Below are 23,843 nucleotides of genomic sequence, written 5' to 3' on the forward strand. Positions count from 1 at the left end.
CTTCCCGTGCATTAACTTCCACCTCCAAAAATCAGCTGTTGTTTGTATGTTTCCTGACTCTGTGGTTTTTCCTGGCGAGGGTTAGTTGGTCACATTCCTTGAACTCGGATCGCTGGATTCAGAGTCCAGAGTGCTAACCATTACACCATAGAACCTGATTGATGTAGAGAAACATAGATAAGAGTCACATGACTGATGTGATTCACTCAATGATTTGATTCATTGAAGCAACATTTCTGGTTTGATCACTGGAGTCCAGAGTTCTAACTGTTACACCTCGAACAGTGAGCTGTTATGTTTCCTGACTCAGTGGTTTTTCCTGGCGAGGGTTAGTTGGTCACATTCCTTCATAGAGTGGGGGGCACAAGCTGCACAAAACAAAGAACTGACACAAGGCACAAACAAATAAATGCATCAATAAATGTGTTTAGTAAATACACTGTTTTGTAAGTGTGTTCGTGGTTTCATTTCTTAAAGTTGATTGAAGTATTTTCTATCTAGATAACCAGTATATAGTTACAGTAAAGAAGCAAAGGATCCACCAACATTAGTTATTATTTTTCCTGGAATTCAGAGTCCAGATTGAAAACCATGAAACCCTAAAACAACTAAAAACCTCCTAGATGAGAGAAAAAAAAACCTGCTGAGCTGGTACATGAACATCTTCATAGATCTAGTTTTGGTTCTACAGGCCGAGATCTGGACAAAAGCTCACATTTCTTGATGTGGATCTGAGTTAGTTTGTCAAGTAAGTTTCATAAATAAATGAAGGTTCTACTGAGATTTAAACTCGGATCGCTGGATACAGAGTCCAGAGTGATAACCATTACACCATAGAACCAGTGTTAACAAAGAAAAGTTTGTATTTTTTTAAAACAAACAAATGCACATAATTTTTAGTGCATTTGCTATTTGTCACGTGAAGAAGATGTCATGCGACTCTTACCTACATTTGTCTTCTGCAGGTTCTATGGTGTAATGTTTAGCACTCTGGACTCTTATTTTATGAAACACACTTGAGAAAATAACTAATTTAGATATTAAAAAACAAACAAGAATGGATAAAAAACACTGGTGCTGGGAAGATTGTGATATAGTGGTGCATTTGTGAAGGTATTTTCCTTTTTTATTCATTTTTAAAAGTTACTTCAATATTAAGATGTCTTGGCCAAAAATTATTGGAAAATAAAAGAAGGTTCTACCGAGATTTGAACTCGGATCGCAGGATTCAGAGTCCTGAGTGCTAACCATTACACCATAGAACCTGATAGCACAGCAGTCACGTAGGTATGAGTCACATGACATCTGCTTATATTATGTGTATTTAATGATTGTGAAAATATTAATTGTTTAAAGTATCATTCGCTCACAATTGCATTGCATGACTTTACACTCGCTGTACTACCATCACATCAGCTGACCAGTGGCTGTAAGATATTGGGGGGAAGTCACCATAGTTAAGTGTATCAACTAAGTTTCATAAAACAAATTAAACTTTAGACTTTCTTTTATTGTCATTGCGCAGACAACAGCAGTGAAACTGGCAACAAAATGCCGTTGCTTGGCAACCGCTAAAAACACAGCAGAACGAATGTATATATAAAACACAGCAGAATGAATGTATTTATAAAAAGTATAAATATAAATATTAATAAGTTAAAAATAAAAGATTTGGGCAGTACAGAGAGATTGTGGTCCTTAACCACCCGTTCGAAGTACTTCATGGTCGTTGTTAGTGCAATCGGACGAAAGTCATTAAGGCACGTGATGGTTGATTTCTTGGGCACTGGGATGATCGAGGCAGACTTAAAGCATGCAGGGACAATATCCTGGATCAGTGACGTGTTATAGATGTCAGTGACGTGTTGTAGATGTCAGTGACGTGTTGTAGATGTCAGTGACGTGTTGTAGATGTCAGTGACGTGTTATAGATGTCAGTGACGTGTTGTAGATGTCAGTGACGTGTTGTAGATGTCAGTGACGTGTTGTAGATGTCAGTGACGTGTTGTAGATGTCAGTGACGTGTTGTAGATGTCAGTGACGTGTTGTAGATGTCAGTGACGTGTTGTAGATGTCAGTGACGTGTTGTAGATGTCAGTGACGTGTTGTAGATGTCAGTGACGTGTTGTAGATGTCAGTGACGTGTTATAGATGTCAGTGACGTGTTATAGATGTCAGTGACGTGTTGTAGATGTCAGTGACGTGTTGTAGATGTCAGTGACGTGTTATAGATGTCAGTGACGTGTTATAGATGTCAGTGACGTGTTGTAGATGTCAGTGACGTGTTGTAGATGTCAGTGACGTGTTGTAGATGTCAGTGACGTGTTGTAGATGTCAGTGACGTGTTATAGATGTCAGTGACGTGTTGTAGATGTCAGTGACGTGTTGTAGATGTCAGTGACGTGTTGTAGATGTCAGTGACGTGTTATAGATGTCAGTGACGTGTTGTAGATGTCAGTGACGTGTTGTAGATGTCAGTGACGTGTTATAGATGTCAGTGACGTGTTGTAGATGTCAGTGACGTGTTGTAGATGTCAGTGACGTGTTGTAGATGTCAGTGACGTGTTGTAGATGTCAGTGACGTGTTATAGATGTCAGTGACGTGTTGTAGATGTCAGTGACGTGTTATAGATGTCAGTGACGTGTTGTAGATGTCAGTGACTTGTTATAGATGTCAGTGACGTGTTATAGATGTCAGTGACGTGTTGTAGATGTCAGTGACTTGTTGTAGATGTCAGTGACGTGTTGTAGATGTCAGTGACGTGTTGTAGATGTCAGTGACGTGTTGTAGATGTCAGTGACGTGTTATAGATGTCAGTGACGTGTTGTTGATGTCAGTGACGTGTTGTAGATGTCAGTGACGTGTTGTAGATGTCAGTGACGTGTTGTAGATGTCAGTGACGTGTTGTAGATGTCAGTGACTTGTTGTAGATGTCAGTGACGTGTTATAGATGTCAGTGACGTGTTGTTGATGTCAGTGACGTGTTGTAGATGTCAGTGACGTGTTGTAGATGTCAGTGACGTGTTGTAGATGTCAGTGACGTGTTGTAGATGTCAGTGACGTGTTGTAGATGTCAGTGACGTGTTGTAGATGTCAGTGACTTGTTGTAGATGTCAGTGAGGCCACAGGCCAGTTGGTCTGTGCTTTCCTTGATCAGCCGTCCTGGGACGTTATCAGGGCCTGAAGCTTTCCGTGCATTAACTTTCCTCAGGACTCTGTACAGCAGTGGTTTCGATGGTCTGTTCGTCTGGGTGGCTTTCCTCGCAGGGTTGTTGTTCATAGCTTCAAATCTACCAAAAATACTGTTGAGCTCATTGAGGAAGCTGATATCATCTTAGAAGGGTGGAGGTGTGGCATTGTTATCAGTGATGGTCTTGATGACCTGTCACAGTTGTCTGCTGGGGTCATTGAAGAAACCTTGGATCTTCTAAATGTATGGTTTTTTTTCTAGCCTGATGACCTGGTGACAAATGAAGGTTCTACCGAGATTTGAACTCAGATCGCTGGATTCAAATCCAGAGTGCTAACCATTACACCATAGAACCTGAACTATCAACTTAGGGACCACTTTTAAGTGTCAAAAACCTATACGGCCCACCTCCGACCCCCTAAATACGAAGGTTTTATAATGCGTTCTCAGAGCATTTTTTTCATTAAAGATTGAACATAAAGGACTGAAATCAATAAAGAGAAACATATTGGAAGCTCCACAGTCACTAACACAGCGTCTGTAACATGTTGCAACACTACATACTCAAAGTAAAAACAATATAATGAAAAAAAGATTATTATGTGTATTTTTATTTTTATATAATTACATCCATCCTCCCACAAAGGAAAGGAAACGATTTTGCGGCCCACCTGGAATACATTCGGCCACAGATTGGGAATCACTGATGTAGAGGAACGTAGGTATGAGTCACATGACATCTTTTGTATCGCATGATCTCATTGATTAACTTTATTAATTCCAAATTCATCCATTATTCAGCTCAGCTTCTATGGTGTAATGGTTATCACTCTGGACTCTGAATCCAGCGATCCGAGTTCAAGTCTCGGTAGAACCTTCTTCAGTCAGGAAACATTTGACAGCTCATGGTTCGAGGTGTAACAGTTAGAACTCTGGACTCCAGTGATCAAACCAGAAATGTTACTTCAATTTAAAAATAAAAAAGGTGTCAAAAGACTTTTTCGAATTGAAATTATTTTTTAATGAAGTCATTTATTTTGAATCAAAACAACTTTTGGATTTAAACATTTTTGTTGAAGCACTTTTTTAAATCAAATCATGAATCATTTTGAGTGGATAACATCTGTCATGTGACTCTTACCTGTGTTTCTCTACATCAATCAGGTTCTATGGTGTAAAGGTTATCACTCTAGACTCTGAATCCAGCGATCCGAGTTCAAATCTCAGTAAAACCTTCATATGTTTAATGAAACTTCCTTCACAAACTAACAAACTCGGAAAAGACTCAAGGATGGAGGATCTCTATTCAATTACACAAATCTTGCTGCGAAGAAAGCTTCATATGCATCTTATATTGTGTTGATTGTAAGTTGAAAAATTAAACATTAAAAGGATATTTACACAACACACATGATGTGACCCAAACATGAAAATATTATTGTTATCAAATTAAACAGTTTGGATTAAAAGAAACACACAAATGCACCTTTTTTTAAGTGCATTTGTTGGTTTATTGTTTGGACTTGATTTTGAACTGAAAAGTTGACCAATGACGTCACGTGATACAAGAAGATGTCATGTGACTCGTACACTTCCAACTTGTCAAGTGTATTTATTATTATGTAATTTAAGATTAGAGATTTCAAACTTCCCCTTAAAATTGACCAATAATCTCACGTGATGAGCTGCACCTACGTTCTTGGCATGTCGATCAGGTTCTATGGTGTAATGGTTATCACTCTGTACTTTGAATCCAGCGATCCGAGTTCAAATCTCGGTAGAACCTTCTTTTATTTATCAAAACTTACTTGATGAACTAACCAACTCAGAAAAGACTCAATGATGGAGGATCTCTCTCTATTCAATTACAAAAGTTACAGTTTCATAAATAAATGAAGGTTCTTCTAAGATTTGAACTAAGGATCACAGGATTGAGAGTCCAGAGTGATAACCATTACACCATAGAACCTGTTGATGTAGAAGAACGTAGGTATGGGTCACATGACATCTTCTTTTATCACGTGATTTCATTGGTCAATTTTTAAGGGAAGTTTAAAATCTCTAATCTCAAACAATATAATAATAAATGCACTTAAAATAGGTCAATTTGTGTTTTTAAAAAAACTTTGGTTTCAGTCTAAAAATGTGCTACCATAAAAAAAATTAAAGCTAAAATTATTTTCAATAAAACAAAATTGCTTCATTCAAAAATAACATCAACTTACAGGAGCATTTTTGTTATTGAATAGAGAGAGATCCTGCACCCTTGTGTCTGTTATTCAACGATGTTTCATATATAGATGAAGGTTCTACCGAGATTTGAACTCGGATCGCTGGATTCAAAGTCCAGAGTGCTAACCATTACACCATAGAACCTGATTGACAGATGGAAACATAGGTAAGACTCATGATATATATGATTCACTCAAAATGATTCATGATTTGATTTAAAAAACTGCTTCAAAAAATGTTTTAATCCAAAGGTTTTTGGGTTAGAAATAAATGACTTCATTAAAAAATAATTTCAATTTACAGAAAGTGTTTTAACACCTTTTTCTTTTGAAATTGAAGCAACATTTCTGGTTTGGTCACTGGAGTCCAGAGTTCTAACTGTTACACCTCCAACCATCAGCTGTTATGTTTCCTGACTCAGTGGTTTTTCCTGGCGAGGGTTAGTTGGTCACATTCCTTCATAGAGTGGGGGGCACAAGCTGCACAAAACAAAGAACTGACACAAGGCACAAAAAAATAAATGTATCAATAAATGTGTTTAGTAAATACATTGCTTTTTAAGTCTTATTGTGATTTTATTTCTTAAAGTTGATTGAAGTATTTTCTATCTGGATAACCAGTATATTGTTACAGTAAAGAAGCAAAGGTTCCACCGAGATTATTTATTATTTATCTTGGAATTCAGAGTCCAGATTGAAAACCATGAAACCCTGGAACAACTAAAAACCTCCTAATTGAGATTAAAGAACCTGCTGAGCTGGTACATGAACATCTTCATAGATCTAGTTTTGGATCTACAGGCCGAGATCTGGACAAAAGCTCACATTTCTTGATGTGGATCTGAGTTAGTTTGTCAAGTAATTTCATAAATAAATGAAGGTTCTACCGAGATTTGAACTCGGATCGCTGGATTCAGAGTCCAGAGTGCTAACCATTACACCATAGAACCTGTTGATGACATATTGGGAGTGTATTAAGTAATTTTTATTAAACAAATTAGACTAGACTTTCTTTTATTGTCATTGCACAGAAAACACAGCAGTGAAACTGGCAACGAAATGTCGTTGCTTGGCAACCGCTAAAAACACAGCAGAATGAATGTACATACAAAAACACAGCAGAATGAATGTATATATAAAAAGTATAAATATAAATATTAATAAGTTAAAAATAAAAGATTTGGGCAGTACAGAGAGGATGTGGTCCTTAACCACCCGTTCGAAGTACTTCATGATGGTCCTTGTTAGTGCAATCGGACGAAAGTCATTAAGGCACGTGATGGTTGGTTTCTTGGGCACTGGGATGATCGAGGCAGACTTAAAGCATGCAGGGACAATATCCTGGATCAGTGACGTGTTGTAGATGTCAGTGACGTGTTGTAGATGTCAGTGACGTGTTGTAGATGTCAGTGACGTGTTGTAGATGTCAGTGACGTGTTGTAGATGTCAGTGACGTGTTGTAGATGTCAGTGACGTGTTGTAGATGTCAGTGACGTGTTGTAGTTGTCAGTGACGTGTTATAGATGTCAGTGACGTGTTGTAGATGTCAGTGACGTGTTATAGATGTCAGTGACGTGTTGTAGTTGTCAGTGACGTGTTATAGATGTCAGTGACGTGTTGTAGATGTCAGTGACGTGTTGTAGATGTCAGTGACGTGTTATAGATGTCTGTGACGTGTTGTAGATGTCAGTGACGTGTTGTAGATGTCAGTGACGTGTTATAGATGTCTGTGACGTGTTATAGATGTCAGTGACGTGTTGTAGATGTCAGTGACGTGTTATAGATGTCTGTGACGTGTTGTAGATGTCAGTGACGTGTTATAGATGTCAGTGACGTGTTGTAGATGTCAGTGACGTGTTGTAGATGTCAGTGACGTGTTATAGATGTCTGTGACGTGTTGTAGATGTCAGTGACGTGTTGTAGATGTCAATGACGTGTTATAGATGTCTGTGACGTGTTATAGATGTCAGTGACATGTTGTAGATGTCAGTGACGTGTTGTAGATGTCAGTGACGTGTTATAGATGTCTGTGACGTGTTGTAGATGTCAGTGACGTGTTGTAGATGTCAGTGACGTGTTGTAGATGTCAGTGACGTGTTATAGATGTCAGTGACGTGTTGTAGATGTCAGTGACGTGTTGTAGATGTCAGTGACGTGTTGTAGATGTCAGTGACGTGTTGTAGATGTCAGTGACGTGTTGTAGATGTCAGTGACGTGTTATAGATGTCAGTGACGTGTTATAGATGTCAGTGACGTGTTATAGATGTCTGTGACGTGTTATAGATGTCAGTGACGTGTTGTAGATGTCAGTGACGTGTTGTAGATGTCAGTGACGTGTTATAGATGTCTGTGACGTGTTGTAGATGTCAGTGACGTGTTGTAGATGTCAGTGACGTGTTGTAGATGTCAGTGACGTGTTATAGATGTCAGTGACGTGTTGTAGATGTCAGTGACGTGTTGTAGATGTCAGTGACGTGTTGTAGATGTCAGTGACGTGTTGTAGATGTCAGTGACGTGTTGTAGATGTCAGTGACGTGTTATAGATGTCAGTGACGTGTTATAGATGTCAGTGACGTGTTATAGATTTCAGTGACGTGTTGTAGATGTCAGTGACGTGTTATAGATGTCAGTGACGTGTTATAGATGTCAGTGACGTGTTATAGATGTCAGTGACGTGTTGTAGATGTCAGTGACGTGTTATAGATGTCAGTGACGTGTTGTAGATGTCAGTGACGTGTTATAGATGTCAGTGACGTGTTATAGATGTCAGTGACGTGTTGTAGATGTCAGTGACGTGTTATAGATGTCTGTGACGTGTTATAGATGTCAGTGACGTGTTGTAGATGTCAGTGACGTGTTATAGATGTCTGTGACGTGTTGTAGATGTCAGTGACGTGTTGTAGATGTCAGTGACGTGTTATAGATGTCAGTGACGTGTTGTAGATGTCAGTGACGTGTTGTAGATGTCAGTGACGTGTTATAGATGTCAGTGACGTGTTATAGATGTCAGTGACGTGTTGTAGATGTCAGTGACGTGTTGTAGATGTCAGTGACATGTTGTAGATGTCAGTGACGTGTTATAGATGTCAGTGACGTGTTATAGATGTCAGTGACGTGTTGTAGATGTCAGTGACATGTTGTAGATGTCAGTGACGTGTTATAGATGTCAGTGACGTGTTGTAGATGTCAGTGACGTGTTGTAGATGTCAGTGACGTGTTATAGATGTCAGTGAAGTGTTGTAGATGTCAGTGACGTGTTATAGATGTCAGTGACGTGTTATAGATGTCAGTGACGTGTTATAGATGTCAGTGACGTGTTGTAGATGTCAGTGACGTGTTGTAGATGTCAGTGACGTGTTGTAGACGTCAGTGACGTGTTATAGATGTCAGTGACGTGTTATAGATGTCAGTGACGTGTTATAGATGTCAGTGACGTGTTGTAGATGTCAGTGACGTGTTGTAGATGTCAGTGACGTGTTATAGATGTCAGTGACGTGTTGTAGATGTCAGTGACGTGTTATAGATGTCAGTGACGTGTTGTAGATGTCAGTGACGTGTTATAGATGTCAGTGACGTGTTATAGATGTCAGTGACGTGTTGTAGATGTCAGTGACGTGTTGTAGATGTCAGTGACTTGTTGTAGATGTCAGTGACGTGTTGTAGATGTCAGTGACGTGTTGTAGATGTCAGTGACGTGTTGTAGATGTCAGTGACGTGTTGTAGATGTCAGTGACGTGTTGTAGATGTCAGTGACGTGTTGTAGATGTCAGTGACGTGTTATAGATGTCAGTGACGTGTTGTAGATGTCAGTGACGTGTTATAGATGTCAGTGACGTGTTGTAGATGTCAGTGACTTGTTGTAGATGTCAGTGACGTGTTGTAGATGTCAGTGACGTGTTGTAGATGTCAGTGACGTGTTGTAGATGTCAGTGACGTGTTGTAGATGTCAGTGACGTGTTGTAGATGTCAGTGACGTGTTGTAGATGTCAGTGACGTGTTATAGATGTCAGTGACGTGTTGTAGATGTCAGTGACGTGTTATAGATGTCAGTGACGTGTTGTAGATGTCAGTGACTTGTTGTAGATGTCAGTGACGTGTTGTAGATGTCAGTGACGTGTTGTAGATGTCAGTGACGTGTTGTACATGTCAGTGACGTGTTGTAGATGTAAGTTACGTGTTGTAGATGTCAGTGACGTGTTGTAGATGTCAGTGACGTGTTGTAGATGTCAGTGACGTGTTGTAGATGTCAGTGACTTGTTGTAGATGTCAGTGACGTGTTGTAGATGTCAGTGACGTGTTGTAGATGTCAGTGACTTGTTGTAGATGTCAGTGACGTGTTGTAGATGTCAGTGACGTGTTGTAGATGTCAGTGACGTGTTGTAGATGTCAGTGACGTGTTATAGATGTCAGTGACGTGTTGTAGATGTCAGTGACGTGTTGTAGATGTCAGTGACGTGTTGTAGATGTCAGTGACTTGTTGTAGATGTCAGTGACGTGTTGTAGATGTCAGTGACGTGTTGTAGATGTCAGTGACGTGTTGTAGATGTCAGTGACGTGTTGTAGATGTCAGTGACGTGTTGTAGATGTCAGTGAGACCACAGGCCAGTTGGTCTGCGCTTTCCTTGATCAGCCGTCCTGGGATGTTATCAGGGCCTGAAGCTTCCCGTGCATTAACTTTCCTCAGGACTCTCTGTACAGCAGTGGTTTCGAGGGTCTGTTCGTCTGGGTGGCTTTCCTCGCAGGGTTGTTGTTCATAGCTTCAAATCTACCAAAATACTGTTGAGCTCATTGAGGAAGCTGATGTCATCTTAGAAGGGTGGAGGTCTGGCATTGTTATCAGTGATGGTATTGTTGCCCTCAAAAAAAGATGATGCCCCCATAGTGGTCCGGTGTTGCTGGGGTCTTGGAAGAAACCCTGGATCTTCTGAAGGTAGGCCTGTTTTTCTAGCCTGATGACCAGGTGACAAATGAAGGTTCTACCGAGATTTGAACTCGGATCGCTGGATTCAGAGTCCAGAGTGATAACCATTACACCATAGAACCTGACTGATCAACTTAGGGCCCACTTTTAAGTGTCAAAAATTTTGCGGCCCACCTCCGACCCCATAAATACGAAGGCATTATAATGCGTTCTCAGAGCATTTTTTTTATTGAAGATTGAACATAAAGGACTGAAATACATAAGGAGAAACATATTGGAAGCTCCACAGTCACTAACACCGCGTCTGTAACATGTTGCAACACCACATACTCGAAGGAAAAATAATATAATGAAAAGAATATTTGAAAATGTTTAATACCCTTTTAAACTTAACGAGTTTTAAAAAACATTATTATGTGTATATTATGTGTTTTTATTTTTATATAATTACATCCATCCTCCCACAAAGGAAAGGAAATGATTTTGCGGCCCACTTGAAATACTTTCGCCCACAGGTAGGGAATCACTGATGTAGAATAACGTAGGTTATGAGTCACATGACATCTTCTTGTATCACATGATCTCATTGGTTAACTTTATTAAATACAAACAATATAATAACAAATACAGTCAAAATGAGGTACATTCGTGTCATTATTATTCAATTAAAAATATATATAAATCAATCAAAAATATTAGAATTAAAGGTTTTGATTAGAAAAAAATAGCTTCATTTAAAAAAGAGAGAGTTTTGAAGAGTTTTTTATTTTAAATTAAAGCAACTTTTTTGGATTGAATAACTAAGACAGACATGTCCTGACATTAAGTGTGTGATTTTTTTTCATTAACTTGATTAAAGTATTTTCTATCTAGATAACCAGTATCTGATAACAATAAAGAAGCAAAGGATCCACCGAGATTATTTATTATTTATCTTGGAATTCAGAGTCCAGATTGAAAACCATGAAACCCTGGAACAACTAAAAACCTCCAAAGTGAGAGTAAAGAAAAGCTGCTGAGCTGGTACATGAACATCTTCATAGATCTAGTTTTGGTCCTACAGGCCGAGCTCTGGACAAAAGCCCACATTTCTTGACGTTGATCTAAGTTAGTTTGTCAAGTTTTATAATTAAATGAAGGTTCTACCGAGATTTGAACTCAGATCGCTGGATTCAGAGTCCAGAGTGACATCCATTACACCATAGAACCTGAATTCTACAATAAAGTCATGTGACTATGTGGGTCATAAGTCTGAACTATTTAACTGCAAATGCAGCTTATTTTTTAAGTAGATTTTATTTATTTTGTTGATCAACCGACAGAAAACAGTTGCTTAAAATATTTTATCGTTCTTAAAAAAAATAGGTTCATTAAAAAAAGTTTTTTTTTAGGAATTGAACACTTTTTCTTTTAATTAAAGCAACTTTTTTTGTATTGAGTAACTAAGACACACTTACACAACACACATAATATGCACTTTAAAAAAAAAAGATTATTTTAATCAAAGAAAAAAGTTTGTATTTTTTTAAAAACACAAACAAATGCACCTCATTTTTAGAGCATTTGCTATTTGTCACGTGATATAAGAAGATGTCATGTGACTCTTACCTACATTTGTCTTCTGCAGGTTCTATGGTGTAATGTTTAGCACTCTGGACTCTTATTTTATGAAACACACTTGAGAAAATAACTAATTTAGATATTAAAAAGAAACAAGAATGGATAAAAAACACTGGTGCTGGAAAGATTTTGATATACTGGTGAATTTATGAAGGTGTTTTCTTTATTATTCATTTTTAAAAGTTACTTAAATATAAAGATGTTTTGGCCAAAAAGTAGAAAATAATAGAAGGTTCTACCGAGATTTGAACTCGGATCACTGGATTCAAAGTCCAGAGTGCTAACCATTAGAACCTGACTGATGAAGTGTTGGGTGTGTATCAAAACAAATTAGACTTGACTTTAGACTTTCTTTTATTGTCATTGCACAGAAAACACAGCAGTGAACGTATTTTCTATCTAGATAACCAGTATCTGGTTACAGTAAAGACCACCAATATTATTTATTATTTATCTTGGAATTCAGAGTCCAGATTGAAAACCATGAAACCCTGGAACAACTAAAAACCTCCTAAGTGAGAGTAAAGTAAACCTGCTGAGCTGGTACATCAACATCTTCATAGATCTAGTTTTGGTTCTACAGGCCGAGCTCTGGACAAAAGCCCACATTTCTTTACGTGGATCTGAGCTTGTATGTCATAAAATAAAAATAAAAACAAATGAAGGTTCTACCGAGATTTGATCATCAAATACTTTTATTTTTCCCTCATTGTACTGTTTAGTTTTTCAACTCACAACCAACACAATATAAGATGCATATGAAGCTTTCGAATACAGTGGTTTATGAGTAGAGTCTCAAATCTATTCATATTTGTTTGAGATTATTATTCATATTAAAAATGATGGTTTGATCTTCAATTCTACAATAAAGTCATGTGACTCTATGTGGGTCATAAATCTGAACTATTGAATTAAAAATGCATCTTATTTTTGAGTATATTTTATTCATTCAGTTGATCAATCAATATAACAAAGTTACTTAAAATATGTTTTCATTCTAAAAAAAAATATGTTAATTTCAAAAAAAATATTTTTAGGGTTTGAACACTTAAAATAATGAATTAAAACAACTTTTTTGTATTGAATAACTAAGACTCACACAACATAATATGCTGACACATTAAAAAAAAGATTTAAATCAAAGAAAACAGTTTGTATTTCTTTAAAACACGAACAAATGCACCTCATTTTAAGAGTATTTGCCATTTGTCATGTGATAAATCTTGTTAGAAACTTCATTTATTTTCTGTAACTTACTTGACAAACTAACTAATTTAGATATAAAACAAAACTAAGTTGGATTAAAAAAAAACTGGCACCGTAAAGATTGTGATAAAACTGTCCATTTATGAAGGTATTCTCTTTATTATTTATTTTTTAAAGTTACTTTAATATAAAGATGTTTTGGCCAAAAATGATTCGAAAATAAAAGAAGGTCCTACCGAGACTTGAACTCGGATCGCAGGATTCAGAGTCCTGAGTGCTAACCATTACACCATAGAACCTGATAGCACAGCAGTCACGTGGGTATGAGTCACATGACATCTGTTTATATTATTGACTAAATCTCGGTAGAAACTGTTTCTTTGGTGCATGATTGACATTCAACAAGGCTACAGAGAAACTGTAGTAAAGTATTAAGTATTAAGTATTAAAAATGCATCTTATTTTCGAGTAGATTATATTTATTTTGTTGATCAATCAACAGAACAAAGTTACTTAAAATATGTTTTCAATCTAAAAAAAAAAGGTTAATTTAAAAAACAATATGTTTAGGGTTTGAACACTTGAAAAAAAATTAAAACAACTTTTTTTGTATTGAATAACTAAGACTCACACAACATCTATGCTGACACATTAAAAAAAAGAAGATTATTTGAATCAACGAAAACTGTTTGTATTTCTTTAAAACACAAACAAATGCACCTCATTTTAAGAGTATTTGCCATTTGTCATGTGATAAATCTTGTTAGAACCTTCATTTATTTTCTGTAACTTACTTGACAAAATAACTAATTTAGATATAAAACAAAACAAAGTTGGATTAAAAAAAACTGGCACCGTAAAGATTGTGATAAAACTGTCCATTTATGAAGGTATTCTCTTTATTATTTATTTTTTAAAGTTACTTTAATATAAAGATGTCTTGGCCAAAAATGATTCGAAAATAAAAGAAGGTCCTACCGAGATTTGAACTCGGATCGCAGGATTCAGAGTCCTGAGTGCTAACCATTACACCATAGAACCTGATAGCACAGCAGTCACGTGGGTATGAGTCACATGACATCTGCTTATATTATTGACTAAATCTCGGTAGAAACTGTTTCTTTGGTGCATGATTGACAGTCAACAAGGCCACAGAGAAACTCTCTCATTTAAAACATACAAACAATATCAAATTATCTTTATTTTCATTTAGCAACACGTTTTTAAATGTATTTACTCAAGTAAAGTTAATCATGTGTTGAACTTTATACGTTTTAGCTTCTATATGTCAAGTAGATCATTCATTCTTAACTCATAATTCATTCATAATTCATTCATGATATTTTTATATACTTACATCCATCCTCCCACAAAGGAAAGGAAACGATTTTGCGGCCCACTTGCAATACCTTCGTGGACCACAGGTTGGGAATCACTGATGTAGAGGAACGTAGGTTATGAGTCACATGACATCTTTTGTATCACATGATCTCATTAGTTCACTTTATTATCAAAATTAGGTACATTTGTGTCTTTATTATTCAATTGAAAACATACAGTATATAAATCAATCAAAAATACTTGAATTAAAGGTTTTGATTAGAAAAAAAACAGGTTCATATAAATAAGAGCGTTTTAAAAACTTTTTTATTTCAAATTGAAGCAACTTTTTTTGTGATTGAATAACTCAGACAGACATCTCCTGACACGAACAGTATAAAGTAAAAAAGTAACAGGTTTTCAATTAAAAGAAGAGAAAAAAGTGTTCAAACATTTTTGGAGGATGTTTTGAAGTACCAGTTCATCAAATACCTTGTATCTTCAAAAATAATACTTTCAATAAAAACTGACATGCAGCAACATTTTTGAAATTGAATAAAGAGAGATCCTCCATCCTTGAGTCTGTTCTTAATTGGTTAGTTTGTCAAGTAAGTTTCATAAATAAACTACAATAAAGTCATGTGACTCTATGTGGGTCATAAGTCTGAACTGTAGTATTAAAAATGCAGCTTATTTTCGAGTAGATTATATTTATTTTGTTGATCAATCAACAGAACAAAGTTACTTAAAATATGTTTTCAATCTAAAAAAAAAAGGTTAATTTAAAAAACAATATTTTTAGGGTTTGAACACTTGAAAAAAAATTAAAACAACTTTTTTTGTATTGAATAACTAAGACTCACACAACATCTATGCTGACACATTAAAAAAAAAAGATTATTTGAATCAAAGAAAACAGTTTGTATTTCTTTAAAACACGAACAAATGCACCTCATTTTAAGAGTATTTGCTATTTGTCATGTTATAAATCTCGTTAGAACCTTCATTTATTTTCTGTAACTTACTTGACAAAATAACTAATTTAGATATAAAACAAAACAAAGTTGGATTACTTACTTACTTACTGTAAAGATTGTGATAAAACTTTCCATTTATGAAGGTATTCTCTTTATTATACATTTTTTAAAGTTACTTTAATATAAAGATGTTTTGGCCAAAAATGATTCGAAAATAAAAGAAGGTCCTACCGAGACTTGAACTCGGATCGCAGGATTCAGAGTCCTGAGTGCTAACCATTACACCATAGAACCTGATAGCACAGCAGTCACGTGGGTTTGAGTCACATGACATCTGTTTATATTATTGACTAAATCTCGGTAGAAACTTTGTTTCTTTGGTCCATGACTGACAGTCAACAAGGCTACAGAGAAACTCTCTCATTTAAAACATACAAACAATATGAAATTATATTTATTTTCATTTAGCAACACGTTTTTAAATGTATTTACTCAAGTAAAATGAATCATGTGTTGTAATTTATACATTTTAACTTCTCTATGTCAAGTAGATCATTCATTCTTAATTCAAAATTCATTCATAATTCATTCACAATTCATTCATGATATTTTTATATAATTACATCCATCCTCCCAGAAAGGAAAGGAAACGATTTTGCGGCCCACTTGCAATACCTTCGCGGCCCACAGGTTGGGAATCACTGATGTAGAGGAACGTAGGTATGAGTCACATGACATCTTTTGTATCACATGATCTCATTAGTTCACTTTATTAAATCCAAACAATATAATCTAACAAATACAGTCAAAATCAGGACCATTTGTGTCTTTATTAGTCAATTGAAAACATATATAAATCAATCAACAAATATTTGAATTAAAGGTTTTGATTAGAAAAAAAACAGGTTCATATAAATAAGAGAGTTTTGAAAACTTTTTTATTTTAAATTGAAGCAACTTTTTTGTGATTGAATAACTCAGACAGACATCTCCTGACACGAACACTAAAAAGTAAAATAGTAACAGGTTTTCAATTGAAAGAAGAGAAAAAAGTGTTCAAACTATTTGGAGGATGTTTTGAAGTACCAGTTCATCAAATACCTTGTATCTTGCAAAAATAATACTTTCAACAAAAGCTGATATGCAGCAACATTTTTGTAATTTAAAAGCGAGAGATCCTCCATTCTTGAGTCTGTTCTTAATTAGTTCATCAAGTAAGTTACATAAGTAAACTACAATAAAGTCATGTGACTCTATGTGGGTCATAAGTCTGAACTATTGAATTAAAAATGCATCTTATTTTTGAGTACATTTCATTCATTTAGTTGATCAATCAACAGAACAAAGTTACTTAAAATATGTTTTTAATCTAAAAAAAAAAAAGAGGTTAATTTAAAAAACAATATTTTTAGGGTTTGAACACTTTAATTAATTAAAGCAACTTTTTTGTATTGAATAACTAAGACTAACTTACACAACATAATATGCTGAAACATTTTTAAAAAAAGGATTATTTGAATCAAAGAAAACAGTTTGTATTTATTTAAAACACAAACAAATGCACCTCATTTTAAGAGTATTTGCTATTTGTCATGTGATAAATCTCGGTAGAACCTACTTTTATTGTATGTAACTTACTTGACAAACTAACTAATTTAGATATTAAAAAAAAAAAGTTGGATTAAAAAAAAACTGGCGCGGTTAAGATTGCGATAAAACGGTCCATTTATTATTCATTTTTAAAATTTACTTCAATATAAAGATGTTTTGGCCAAAAATAATTGAAGAATAAAAGAAGGTCCTACCGAGACTTGAACTCGGATCGCAGGATTCAGAGTCCTGAGTGCTAACCATTACACCATAGAACCTAATAGCACAGCAGTCACGTAGGTATGAGACTCATGACGTCTGCTTATATTACGTGTATTAAATGATAATGAAAATATTAATTGTTTAAAGTATCATTTACTCACAATTGCATGGCATGACGTCACACTCGCTGTACTACCATCACATCAGCTGACCAGTGTCTGTCAGATATCGGGGGGGAGTCACGTGACAGACTATTTATTATTTACTGACTGTTTAAATCTCGGTAGAAACTTTGTTTCTTTGGTGCATGATTGACAGTCAACAAGGCTACAGAGAAACTCTCTCAATAAAAACATACAAACAATATCAAATGATCTTTATTTTCATTTAGCAACATGATTTTAAATGTGTTTACTCAAGTAAAGTTAATCATGTGTTGTAGTTTATACGTTTTAACTCCATGTTAAGTAGATCATTCATTCTTAATTCATGATTCATTCATAATTCATTCTTAATTCAATTATAGTTTATTCATAATTCATTCATTATTCATTTATAGTAGAAACAGGTTCGTGGATCTTCATCACACCTGGATCAGCTGTTGACGTGGTTCTATGGTGTAATGGTTAGCACTCTGGACTTTGAATCCAGCGATCCGAGTTCAAATCTCGGTAGAACCTCTCCTCATTTTGCGCCCCTACCTCTCTTTAGGTGTCTTTTTCGATGTTAAACAACTTTAATTCCTCTTCATCGATGTTTTAATAATCTGAAGAAAACTTTTTTTTTTTTCCTGTAAGCGCTCCAATACAGCAGGTGGCGCTAGACTCGTCACAGCGGAAAGTGAAGAACAGTGAGTACATACGTCACTTCCTGGCGGGGGTTTGACTGTCTAGTCGTACGTTTGAGGAGAAATTGAAGTTAAAAGATAGTTTATTCGTCCCACAAACATATTTATTCAACTTCAAAACCAGTTGTTGGATTTGTATCGCAGTCGTTAGCTATTTTCAAAAGGTAAGTGTTTTAAAAAGCCTTCAAATAGATGAAGGCATCAGCACAGTTGTAATGTTTACGGAAGGATGCTCACAAAAACTATTCAAATTCACTTTTCACACACAAACTAGCTGCTTTCATGCATGTTTGTGCTTTCAATAAGAAAGATATTTACGCGTTACTTCCAGTTTATTTTGTATTTTTAAGACCTATTTAGTTGCAGTGTTAAGTTTATACGTTTAAATAAATGTCCTTCCTGATTACAAAAACAAGTTCGTTGATGACTATAAATAGTTTGTATATTGTCTATTCATGTGCTCTGTGATGAACTTTTCTGTTTCATATCTTCACTCCTGTCTCTGCACAGATCTGTGATGGATCACGAACTTCAAGACATGGTTCACCTCAAAAACGTGGTGGAGGGGCCGGACCTAAGCGACGACCCAGAAGATGCATCCACGAAGAAACCCACTGTCGCCAAAGACATGTTGAGGTAGCATTCATGAGCTAATAGTTGTGTATTATTCTCCTTAAATAACAGTTGATTTTTTTACTTTTTTGTCTAGAATAAAGCAGCAAATGTCCAACCAGTGTTTTGAGATGACTGTGCACTTGAATACAGGTCAGTAAAGTGTGTACAAACACATGTGACAAAGCTAATATTGACGTAAAAAAAGTTTTTTAACGTGTTATTGTGGTTTGTCTGATCGCTCCAGAGAAGAGTCAACCCTCGTGTGGCTCCCCTGGACCCGACAGAGAGTTGTAAGCTGCATTATTTTATTCTAACTATTATTTTTACACCGTTGATAATGTGTTTTACTTCCAGACCAGATTACATGACCGAGCTGGAACGAATCAAAACCACGCACTTCAACGGCACCTTGGCGCTACACCGGTAGATCACTGCAGAATGAAGTCGCTCTTGATCTGTGGGAAGTTGTGTTTCTAATGTATGCCTTCCAGAATGCAGATGTGGCACGCTATAGAAGAAAGTCTGAAGGATGATGACTCAGAGACAAAGTAATTCAAAATGGTTACTTGTACTTGATTGATAACTTGATAGATCAAATTGTATTTGATTTCCTCAGCGAGCTGAAAGAACGCTGCATGGCCTTGTGTTCACGCATTAAACAGCTTCAGATGGTAAGTTTCTCACCATCTTCTAATGTGTGAACAAAGTCAGTCAAAACTTGATGTTCATCTCTGATAGGAGTCAAGAGTTCTGCAAGATGAAATAACAGATGTTCAGAAACAACGACACGGTAAGATGAACATAAAATACAACTCTACATGTTGATTTCTCAACTACGTTTCTAATGGCAGAGCTGAAGAGACTCACCAATGAGAAGATGAAGGAGATCAAGAAGGTGATGTCCAACAACGAGAACCCTGAGTCGGAGAAGTACAAAGCTCCTATGGAGAAAGCTCAGTCCAACCTGGAGAAATTCAAGAAGGTGGTCATCATAACCCAGAACATTTTGAGGGTGAGATAAAAGATTCTGGATCAGGATGATTGATTTAAACATGAGTCCAGCATATTGATGGGTTATTGTGTCCAGGGGATCCTCATGGCCTGTAAAGTCAACTGGATGGATGATCCTGCTCTTCGTGACATCGCCTTGACGCTGGAGGATTTTCCTATTTCTGACTGAGGTGTTCATCAGTGTTCCCATGTGTTTTAATATGATTTTTATGTATTCAAAAGCTTATTTTAATGTAAAAAACAACAACAAATGTAATAAAATTATGTCACACAAAACGTTTTCTTCTGTTTAATGATGAGTTTGAAAAGTAAAAAATGTCAAACATGATACATTTTACACATTCTTTTCAAGGCTCTGGAATATTTCCTGATCCACCTTTATTAACACCAATTAAATACCTAAACAAAAAAAGCTTTCAATTTAGAAAAAACGTATATATTTATCAAAATATGAATTTAAAAAACAGACTTTCGTGGAGATTGACAGCTGAGGCCGAATTTAAATTGTAACGCTCCTATTCGGCCACTAGAGGGCGATATCGAACTCATCACGCTTCAATTCAACGAATGAAGAAGAAGAAACATCCACATGTGTCCACGAAGTTGGAGATAAACAGAGCTCTTTAAATCGTATATATACTTTAGATACGTGTACCTAAGCGCCACTAACGCAGACAAGATGCCGAAAGTCAGAGCAGAGAAGAGAAGCAGGCAGCACCAGGAAGTGAAAAATCAAGGTATTGTTTTTTTTTACTTGTTAATGGGCTAGTTAGCTGTTAGCATGCTAACTCGAAACTGTCAGAACAGCTGATATTCGTTTCTGAATTCAACTAGTTTAATATTCCAGAAATGTCAAACGAGAATAAAAACCATGCATATTACTTTTTTATATTCTTGATCGTGTGTTTTCCGTGGTTTACTACTACGAATTAATTTGATTTAATGAATCTTAAACGTTGTTTCCTCTGATCTGGGAAGAAACACGTGAAGCTTTTATAAGGAAATACAATTATTTCAGACTTTGATTCCTAAAGGTGTAATAAAATATAATGCTGACGCAGCTGACATTATAACGTTTTAGAAATCGTATTCATTTAGTGTAAACAATTGTAATGTTGTCTGCAGGTATCATGTTCAACACCGGAATTGGACAACATATCCTGAAGAATCCCTTGGTTGTCAATGGGATTATTGAGAAGGTTTGTGTCGCTGCAGTGTGTAGCTGATGATCATAATAATGTGTATTTATGTTGGATGGATCTACTGACTCCTTTAAGAAACATCTTAAAACGTTTCTATTTGTTCAGGCTTTTCCTTGATTTTCAGGAACTCCTGTTGTGTTATCAGTGTTATCTTGACCTTTAAAATATATACTTTATTGAATTTTGTTTTGATTGTTTAAGCGCTTTGTGACCCTGGTCTGGAAAAGCGCTATACAAATAAAAATTACTTACTTAATTACTTACATACAGTAGTGACATAATAGAGGAACTGAAAACAAACGATTAATTTTAAAATGACATCCTACAGTAAGAACAACATAGTAACAATAAAATGATTGAAGACAAGATGGATTCTGTTAAAAACAGCAGAATAGAGTAAAACACAATAAAATGGTTAAAAGAGGGTCAAAAAATATTGTTGAGTCCACTTAAAACATGACTATTTTTTGTAAAAATAAAATTCTTGGGGTCAAGATGACCCGAAGGCCAGAAAACAATGTGTTTTTGGTATTCCTTGTGTTGCATTTTGTTTATGGTGAACGGCCTCCAGCACTGCATATGCATTTCTGGAAGCCATACAGGTCGTTCACCTTGACCTAGAGACAACGAAAAGGATAATTACAAATGCATTTGTTTTCTCGTCTTCGGGTCACCTTGACCCTGGTATAACACAATGGTTAAGTTGACAAGATCTTGAAGAACATATCTAGAAGTTTATCAAAATCTCCTCTCAGTCTCAGTACCTGCCGTAAACTTTTTTTGTTATTTGTACAGGCTGCCCTTCGACCTACAGATGTCGTCCTGGAGGTCGGACCTGGTACTGGCAACATGACAGTGAAGCTTCTGGAAAAAGCCAAAAAGGTGCGTTCATTGAAGGATGGGGGGGGGGGGGGGGTCCTCGCTGGTGTGGTACTGATGAAGGTCGTTTCAGGTCGTGGCCTGTGAGTTGGACGTCAGGTTGGTGGCAGAACTTCAGAAGAGAGTCCAGTGCACGTGAGTCGAGGAGGCAGCGCTCGTGAAGAGATGCATTCACTTGACGTGTCCCTGGTGTTCACAGACCTCTGCAGGCCAAGCTGCAGATACTAGTGGGAGACGTGCTGAAGACGGAGCTGCCGTTCTTTGACATCTGTGTGGCCAATTTACCTTATCAGGTAAAACCGCTTCCTATTCAAGTCAAGATGACGTTGAACTCTCTGATGTTTAACCTCTTTTAAATGTGCAGATTTCCTCACCGTTCGTCTTCAAACTTCTTCTTCACCGCCCGTTCTTCAGGTGAGAAGCGTATCCCTCGCTCAGAGCTTGTGGGTTCTATCACCTTCGGGGTTGTTTGTCTGTGCAGATGTGCCGTGCTGATGTTCCAGAGAGAGTTCGCCATGAGGCTGGTGGCCAAACCGGGCGACAAGCTCTACTGCCGACTGTCCATCAACACGCAGCTGCTGGCTCGCGTCGACCACCTGATGAAGGTGAGAATCCCCTTCACGTCTCACGAGCTCCGAGCTGAACATCTCTTCCCGTGCTCAGGTGGGGAAGAATAATTTCCGTCCTCCTCCCAAAGTGGAATCGAGTGTCGTCAGAATTGAACCCAAAAATCCTCCTCCTCCAGTGAACTTCCAGGTCAACATCAGACTTAGTTGTCGCATGACTTGAGACGAAGGCAGTGAGATCTGATTTAAAAAATAAATGTTTTTCCAGGAGTGGGACGGGCTGGTGAGAATCGCCTTCGTGAGGAAAAACAAAACCCTCAATGCTGGCTTCAAGTGAGAGAACGTCTTCCGCTCACACTTAAAATGTCACCGTTGTTGAGTGTAACGTGTGTGTGTGTGTGTGTGTGTAGGTCGTCGGCGGTGGAGCAGCTGCTGGAGAAGAACTACAGGATCCACTGCTCTGTGAACAACCTGGTGAGTCAACATTCCCGGTGTGTAGTTCTCATCAGGAATCCTCAGCTTAACCAGTCCGTCTCGCAGGACGTTCCCGCTGACTTCAGCATCACCAAGAAGGTCGAGAGCGTGTTGCAGGCGGTGGAGTTTAGCGAGAAAAGAGCTCGATCAATGGACATCGATGACTTCATGGTGTAAGTTTGATGATGATATTGTGGTCGGTGCTGCTCAGCTTGTTGTCGTGACAACGACATAAAGATACATTTTCACTTTTGTCGTCTTCTTCAGGCTGCTGCACGCCTTCAACTCAGCCGGAATCCACTTTTCATGAGGATTTAACAATCATGCTTGGACTTCTTTGAGCTTTTATCTCGAGGACTTCTGGAACGATGGAAGAAAACAACCAGAGTCAAGTTACTGGATTATGATCAAACTACAGAATCATGAGATTGATCAAGATGATGGTCATAATCAAGATTGATTCTCCATGATATTCTCCATCATGAGATCGTTCAGATCAACAGAGACTAATGGACGGCAACACTTCTTGCAAAAGACAAAGAAATTATTTAAACTCATCCGAGTTTATTATTGACGCAACGGTGTGGATTGAAGAGTATGCATACAATATAAATAGATTCAATTGTGTGTAGCACTACTGCTTTATAAATGAACCAACCAACAAAATAAGTTTGGATTTCTTTTTGTATGGCTGATGTGTGAAGAAAACATGACGAAACGTGACTTTTTGTTCACTGGACGTCTTTTACTTCCATATGAATAATTCCAAGTTCCTATAAATAAGTTGGGGCAACACATTATTTAACTATCGTGAAACTTCAACTCTCCTGACTCGCATGTTTCAAACATTGAAGTTCCTCTCCAAGATGCAGTAAGTCTCTCATCATGACCATGTTTTGAACTTATTAATTTATAAAGTTCTCCCCCGTCTGAAAGCTTGGTTACAACGAGAGGTTACAAGAGCGGAGGTC

At 36.8% G+C, this 23,843-nt stretch overlaps 2 protein-coding genes and 12 non-coding genes across 14 annotated transcripts; 5 read left to right on the forward strand and 9 right to left on the reverse strand.

Moving 5' to 3' along the window:
* Positions 1–1,193: 1,193 nt before the first annotated feature.
* On the reverse strand, positions 1,194–1,265 carry trnaq-cug (transfer RNA glutamine (anticodon CUG)). Its single transcript has one exon. It is a non-coding gene; the product is annotated as a tRNA-Gln (tRNA).
* Positions 1,266–3,996: 2,731 nt separating this feature from the next.
* Positions 3,997–4,068, forward strand: trnaq-cug (transfer RNA glutamine (anticodon CUG)). Its single transcript has one exon. It is a non-coding gene; the product is annotated as a tRNA-Gln (tRNA).
* An 837-nt stretch (positions 4,069–4,905) lies between these two features.
* On the forward strand, positions 4,906–4,977 carry trnaq-uug (transfer RNA glutamine (anticodon UUG)). Its single transcript has one exon. It is a non-coding gene; the product is annotated as a tRNA-Gln (tRNA).
* Positions 4,978–5,495: 518 nt separating this feature from the next.
* On the reverse strand, positions 5,496–5,567 carry trnaq-uug (transfer RNA glutamine (anticodon UUG)). Its single transcript has one exon. It is a non-coding gene; the product is annotated as a tRNA-Gln (tRNA).
* A 733-nt stretch (positions 5,568–6,300) lies between these two features.
* On the reverse strand, positions 6,301–6,372 carry trnaq-cug (transfer RNA glutamine (anticodon CUG)). Its single transcript has one exon. It is a non-coding gene; the product is annotated as a tRNA-Gln (tRNA).
* A 4,021-nt stretch (positions 6,373–10,393) lies between these two features.
* Positions 10,394–10,465, reverse strand: trnaq-cug (transfer RNA glutamine (anticodon CUG)). The gene has a single exon. It is a non-coding gene; the product is annotated as a tRNA-Gln (tRNA).
* Positions 10,466–11,480: 1,015 nt separating this feature from the next.
* On the reverse strand, positions 11,481–11,552 carry trnaq-cug (transfer RNA glutamine (anticodon CUG)). Its single transcript has one exon. It is a non-coding gene; the product is annotated as a tRNA-Gln (tRNA).
* Positions 11,553–13,396: 1,844 nt separating this feature from the next.
* Positions 13,397–13,468, reverse strand: trnaq-cug (transfer RNA glutamine (anticodon CUG)). The gene has a single exon. It is a non-coding gene; the product is annotated as a tRNA-Gln (tRNA).
* Positions 13,469–14,138: 670 nt separating this feature from the next.
* On the reverse strand, positions 14,139–14,210 carry trnaq-cug (transfer RNA glutamine (anticodon CUG)). The gene has a single exon. It is a non-coding gene; the product is annotated as a tRNA-Gln (tRNA).
* A 1,478-nt stretch (positions 14,211–15,688) lies between these two features.
* On the reverse strand, positions 15,689–15,760 carry trnaq-cug (transfer RNA glutamine (anticodon CUG)). The gene has a single exon. It is a non-coding gene; the product is annotated as a tRNA-Gln (tRNA).
* Positions 15,761–17,262: 1,502 nt separating this feature from the next.
* trnaq-cug (transfer RNA glutamine (anticodon CUG)) lies at positions 17,263–17,334 on the reverse strand. The gene has a single exon. It is a non-coding gene; the product is annotated as a tRNA-Gln (tRNA).
* A 552-nt stretch (positions 17,335–17,886) lies between these two features.
* trnaq-uug (transfer RNA glutamine (anticodon UUG)) lies at positions 17,887–17,958 on the forward strand. Its single transcript has one exon. It is a non-coding gene; the product is annotated as a tRNA-Gln (tRNA).
* A 213-nt stretch (positions 17,959–18,171) lies between these two features.
* On the forward strand, positions 18,172–19,997 carry cenph (centromere protein H). The gene is made up of 10 exons (XM_087801902.1): positions 18,172–18,289; positions 18,636–18,761; positions 18,835–18,890; positions 18,985–19,030; positions 19,095–19,163; positions 19,232–19,288; positions 19,357–19,411; positions 19,479–19,530; positions 19,592–19,752; positions 19,828–19,997. The coding sequence occupies exons 2-10, from the start codon at positions 18,643–18,645 to the stop codon at positions 19,918–19,920; spliced, it is 708 nt and encodes a 235-aa protein (XP_087658028.1). The 5' UTR covers positions 18,172–18,289; positions 18,636–18,642; the 3' UTR covers positions 19,921–19,997.
* A 335-nt stretch (positions 19,998–20,332) lies between these two features.
* On the forward strand, positions 20,333–23,532 carry dimt1l (DIM1 dimethyladenosine transferase 1-like (S. cerevisiae)). The gene is made up of 12 exons (XM_087794102.1): positions 20,333–20,488; positions 20,877–20,950; positions 21,749–21,835; positions 21,906–21,967; positions 22,032–22,125; positions 22,197–22,246; positions 22,314–22,437; positions 22,496–22,588; positions 22,667–22,731; positions 22,809–22,872; positions 22,939–23,045; positions 23,140–23,532. Exons 1-12 carry the CDS (start codon positions 20,431–20,433, stop codon positions 23,180–23,182), a joined length of 921 nt encoding a protein of 306 aa, XP_087650228.1. The 5' UTR covers positions 20,333–20,430; the 3' UTR covers positions 23,183–23,532.
* Positions 23,533–23,843: the final 311 nt, after the last annotated feature.

This window comes from Callionymus lyra, chromosome 1 (genome assembly GCF_982586985.1).
Source record: "Callionymus lyra chromosome 1, fCalLyr1.hap1.1, whole genome shotgun sequence".
NCBI classification, from domain to species: Eukaryota; Metazoa; Chordata; class Actinopteri; order Syngnathiformes; family Callionymidae; genus Callionymus; species Callionymus lyra.